At 48.4% G+C, this 5,796-nt stretch overlaps 1 protein-coding gene across 1 annotated transcript; it reads left to right on the top strand.

The window, feature by feature from the left end:
- Positions 1-4,470: 4,470 nt before the first annotated feature.
- LOC123133614 (aquaporin NIP3-3) lies at positions 4,471-5,565 on the top strand. Its single transcript, XM_044553071.1, has 4 exons — positions 4,471-4,680; positions 4,755-5,183; positions 5,272-5,333; positions 5,418-5,565. The coding sequence occupies exons 1-4, from the start codon at positions 4,471-4,473 to the stop codon at positions 5,563-5,565; spliced, it is 849 nt and encodes a 282-aa protein (XP_044409006.1).
- The last annotated feature ends 231 nt before the right edge of the window (positions 5,566-5,796 follow it).

Here is a 5,796-nt window from a genome sequence, read left to right as displayed (position 1 = left end):
TTTATGAGAAACTTGTATTTCCAAAGAAGTGAGTGGGAGCACTATAGAATTTCTGATGAGTATATGTTGTTGACATATTGTTGATCAGAAATGATGTAGAATTTCTGGAAAGCATATGGGGTTATTTGAAAAGTGTTTTTCAATGGAGAACCTGGATTAAGCTACTTGAACATTGAGCATCAAGATCTATAAGGATAGATCAAAAACGCTAAATGGTACTTTCAAATGAGCACATACCTTGACATGATCTTGAAGGTGTTCAAGATGGATCAGTCAAAGGAGTTCTTGCCTGAGTTGTAAGGTATGAAGTTAAGAGTTAAAGCTCGACCACGGCAGAAGAGAGAGAAAGGACGAAGGTCGTCCTCTATGCTTCAGACGTAGGCTCTATAGTATGCTATGCTGTGTACCGCACCGGAAGTGTGCCTTGCCATGAGTCAGTCAAGGGGTACAAGAATGATCCAGGAATGGATCATTGGACAACGGTCAAAATTGTCCTTGGAGTAAATAAGGACATGTTTCTCGATTATGGAGGTGATAAAGAGTTCGGCGTAAAGGGTTACGTTGATGCAAGCTTTAACACCTATCCGAGTGACTCTGAGTAGCAAATCGGATAGGTATAGTGGAGCAACCATTTGGAATAGCTCCAAGTGGAGCGCGGAAGCAGCATTTACAATATGACATAGAGAATTGCGAAGTATATACGGATCTGAATGTTGCAGACCCGTTGACTAAAACCTCTCTCACAAGCAAAACATGATCAAACCCCATAACTCATTGAGACTTAATCACATGGTGATGTGAACTAGTTTAGACAGTAGTAAATTCTTTGGATGTTGGTCACATGGCGATGTGACCTATTAGTGTTAATCACATAGCGGTGTGAACTAGATTCTTGACTCTAGTGCAAGTGGGAGACTTTTGGAAATATGCCCTAGAGACAATAATAAATTGGTATTATTATATTTCCTTGTTCATGATAATCGTTTATTATCCATGCTATAATTGTATTGATAGGAAACTCAGATACATGTGTGGGTACATAGACAACACCATGTCCCTAGTAAGCCTCTAATTGAATAGCTTGTTGATCAATAGATGGTTACGGTTTCCTGACCATGGACATTGGATGTCATTGATAACGGGATCACATCATTAGTAGAATGATGTGATGGACAAGACCCAATCCTAAGCCTAGCACAAAGATCGTAGTTCGTATGCTAAAGCTTTTCTAATGTCAAGTATCATTTCCTCAGACCATGAGATTGTGCAACTCCCGGATACCGTAGGAATGCTTTGGGTGTACCAAACGTCACAACGTAACTGGGTGGCTATAAAGGTGCACTACAGGTATCTCCAAAAGTGTCTGTTGGGTTGGCACGAATCGAGACTGAGATTTGTCACTCCGTGTAAACGGAGAGGTATCTCTGGGCCCACTCGGTAGGACATCATCATAATGTGCACAATGTAACCAATGGGTTGATCACGGGATGATGTGTTACGGAACGAGTAAAGAGACTTGCCGGTAACGAGATTGAACAAGGTATCGGTATACCGATGATCGAATCTCGGGCAAGTACTATACTATTAGACAAAGGGAATTGTATACGGGAGCTTGATTGAGTCCAGATGAGATCATCTTGATTGAGTCCTTGACATCGTGGTTCATCCGATGAGATCATCGTGGAACATGTGGGAGCCAAAATGGGTATCCAGATCCCGCTGTTGGTTATTGACCGGAGAACGTCTCGGTCATGTCTGCATGATTCCCGAACCCGTACGGTCTACACACTTAAGGTTCGATGACGCTAGGGTTATAAAGGAAGTTTGTATGTGGTTACCGAATGTTGTTCGGAGTCCCGGATGAGATCCCGGACGTCACGAGGAGTTCCGGAATGGTCCGGAGGTAAAGATTTATATATGGGAAGTCCTGTTTTGGTCACCGGAAAAGTTTCGGGTTTTATCGGTAACGTATCGGGACCACCGGGAGGGTCCCGGGGGTCCACCAAGTGGGGCCACCATCCCCGGAGGGCTGCATGGGCCAAGTGTGGGAGGGGACCAGCCCCAGGTGGGCTGGTGCGCCCCCCACAAGGGGCCCAAGGCGCAGGGAAGAGTGGGAGGGGGCAAACCCTAGGGCAGATGGGCCTTAAGGCCCACCCTGGGTGCGCCTCCCCTCTCTCCCCCTCTGGCCGCCTCCCAGATGGGATCTGGGGCTGCCGCCACCCCTGGGGAGGGAACCCTAGAGGGGGCGCAGCCCCCTTCCCTCCCCCTATAAATAGTAGAGGTGTAGGGGCTGCCCAACAGATGAGTTTTACCCCTCTTGGCGCAGCCCTACCTCTCTCCCTTCTCCTCTCCCGCGGTGCTTGGCGAAGCCCTGCAGGATTGCCACGCTCCTCCACCACCACCACGCCGTTGTGCTGCTGCTGGATGCAGTCTTCCTCAACCTCTCCCTCTCTCTTTACTGGATCAAGGCATGGGAGACGTCACCGGGCTGTACGTGTGTTGAACGCGGAGGTGCCGTCCGTTCGGCACTAGGATCTTCGGTGATTTGGATCACGACGAGTACGACTCCTTCAACCCCGTTCTCTTGAACGCTTCCGCTTAGCGATCTACAAGGGTATGTAGATGCACTCTCCTTCCCCTCGTTGCTGGTTTCTCCATAGATAGATCTTGGTGACACGTAGGAAAATTTTGAATTTTTGCTACGTTCCCCAACAATCTGGGTCACACACCGGTCCGGCGCACTCTCAGCAGGCACCGCATGTACACACTGCAGAGGCCGTCGCCACCGTCTTCCGCCGATCCATCTACAGAGTAGGCACTAACGCATCCACCTTGCCAGGCCTGCCATCCACGCCACCACGGCGCCAGACAAAGCCACCATCCTACGCACGTCCATCATCACGTATCCGTCGCCGAGACCCTGCAATGCCACGCCGCTGAGGCTCCACGTCGTTGATGCGTCATAGGAACCGCCACTCCTCCGAAGAAGCCGTTCACTGGTCCCTCGAGTCTATGCACACCTCCAAAAATGGGAGAAAGAATGGGTGTTGATGGTAACTGGGAGATGTCTAGAACAATGGTAGGCACTGGGAGGAGGTATGATGACAATGATAGGCGCATCAATCATAGGCATATTTCACTCGCACTAGGGTGCTCTCCTCGTACGCGGACAAATGGGAGATGACAAGGGTGAGGAGATGAGGCGCTCTCCTTCAACCATATGGAGCAATGATTAGACAGTGTTGACCAGTTAAGAGAGGACCGGTCAACAAAATCAATGGAGAAAAAGAGGACAGATGCTTTTGGAATGGACTCTATGTATTAGCTGCATACCAGCCGGCACGTGGATTTGATATACTTGGTGATTTGAGCTATTATCTGATATGTCCTACTCCTGCTTACGAACAGATCCATCGGTGTCAACTTCAAGAAACCATCTGATGTTTGGATTATAGGTCTTAACGTCCATTCAAAATCCAACGGTTTCTGGGTGCCCGTATGTTACGAAAGGCAAACGAACAAAGAATATAATCAACATCACAATGGCACACTAGGCTTGTCTCCGACACATGAGTTTTCGGAAAAAGCAAATTGCACAAATACACAATATTTAGGGCTGAGGTGACAGAAAACCACAACTCTAGAACTAATCAGAAACTAAAGACACGAATTACTTCGATTTGTCACTTAACGAGGAATGTGGCGGATGGGTTCCATATGCTAAGTCACTAGAGGGACATCTCGGCTTGAGACATGCACCTCATATTTCTCATTAAGTGACTATAATGGAAGGAATTTGTGTCTTTGGTAGCTTATTAGTCCTTGAGTTGTGGTTTTCTTGTTAAAAATCTCTAAATTTGTGATTTTTGTTACCTCAGCCCTTAATATTGTATATTTGTGTAATTTCCTCTTTTCGGGAAATCTTATACTAGTAATAAATTTGCCTATGAAAATCTTACAGCAGAATCTTAAGAATTCAGATACCAAAACGGCATTCGCATGTGGAGTTAGCCAGCAGATGAGGCACCCCAAGAAGATACATATCGAATAAGGACAAAAAAAGAAGTGAAGACTCAGCAGAAGTAGAATTCCCGACAGCATTTCATTATCTTGGTGGCCTGGAGCGCAGACAGCTTGACCAAGTAAAAGGAGAATGAACCAGCGACATTGACAGAAGTAATATCATATTGTAGCAAGTATTCTGATTGGGCATTGAACTAATCATTGACTGGTTAGCCAGTGAGACCTCAGCTTCTTAATTTGAACAAGCATCACACGTATGCCGTGCCCGCCAAAACATTGCAGGCTCGTAAGAATCAAATCGATTCTCTGGGGCTACATACACGACTACATATACACTTCTCCACTATACGCTTCTCACCAGTTCTCTCTTCACCAAGCATCAACTGGTCACTCGGTACAGTGCAACAGCACAATTACATTGCTGCATCGGTGATTAAATTAGGGAGGATGGAGGAGAGCAGGGCTCGCGGCGTCGACATTTCTCTGAACATCAACCCAGCTTTCTCCATGGACAGCACGAGCGACGCAAGGGCAACGCCAGTCATGATGCCTCGGAGGTCAACTTCGGTGAAGATCGTGCCGATCGCGTCGGACGACGAGAATGAGAAATCTCCATCGCCCGACCCGAGGAGGGCGGTCGTGCATCTGGTTAAGAAGGTGAGTGTTGTTTCCTGTGAAAATCGTGACCATGTATGAGATGGAGCTTGGCTGATTTGGATGTTTCTTGTCAGGCAATGGCCGAGTTCTTGGGAACGTTCCTGCTCGTCTTCATCGTGCTGTCGGCGGCCATCATGAACGAGATTCACGGCGGCGCGCTGGGCCTGCTGGGCGTGGCGGCGACGGCGGGCGCGGCCGGGGTCGTGATCGTGGCGTCGCTCTTCCACGTCTCGGGGAGCCACCTGAACCCGTCAGTGAGCGTGGCCATGGCCGTGTTCGGGTACCTCCCGTGGGCGCACCTCACGCCCTACGTGTCCGCTCAGTTCCTGGGCGCCGTCTCCGCGTCGTTCGTGGCCAAGGCGATCTACCACCCGGCGGCGAACCTCAGCGCCGTCGTCACCACCGTGCCGTCCATAGGCACGTTGGAGGCCTTCTCCATCGAGTTCATCATCACGTTCATCCTCCTCTTCGCCATCATCGCCGTCGCCACCGATCCGAAAGCAGTAAGGAAGACCGGATTATATTATCTCTCAGTCTCGTTCACTCACTCACTCACTGACTCATTCGAACTGCCAAATGATCTTTAAATAGGTCAAGGAGCTGGTAGCAGTGGCAGCTGGGGCAGCACTGATGACGAACGTTCTCATCGCCGCGTAAGTGGAATGATCAGTCGATCAATGACTCTACGGTTCTTTTCATGCGATCACGATTGAAAATGTTTAGTTGTGATCATGCAGGGAATCGACAGGAGCATCAATGAATCCGGCGAGGACACTGGGAACGGCCATCGCGACGGGGACGTACACGAAGATCTGGGTTTACATGGTTGCACCACCGCTGGGCGCCATCGCCGGGACCGGAGCTTATGTTGCACTTAAGCACTGATGCATCTAGACCCTCAGAGTCTCGAGCCGCTGCTGTAGAATTTTATGCATGCATGCAAATCAATGTAATGTAACTTTAAGGAATTTTTTTTTAGAACACTGTTCTTGGGATGACATTTTAACAAGCTTGTAGGTATTGCAAAATCATGACTAAACGGTGTTGCAAAAGCTCATGAGGTGCTCCATCCTCTGCACTCTTCTAATAGCAAAGGGCTCGTTCTTAAATTAACTA

The sequence above is a fragment of the Triticum aestivum genome, chromosome 6B (genome assembly GCF_018294505.1).
Source record: "Triticum aestivum cultivar Chinese Spring chromosome 6B, IWGSC CS RefSeq v2.1, whole genome shotgun sequence".
In the NCBI taxonomy this organism is placed as follows: Eukaryota; Viridiplantae; Streptophyta; class Magnoliopsida; order Poales; family Poaceae; genus Triticum; species Triticum aestivum.
The sequence above is the reverse complement of the archived record's forward strand: the minus strand, read 5'-3'. Positions and strand labels throughout refer to the sequence as shown.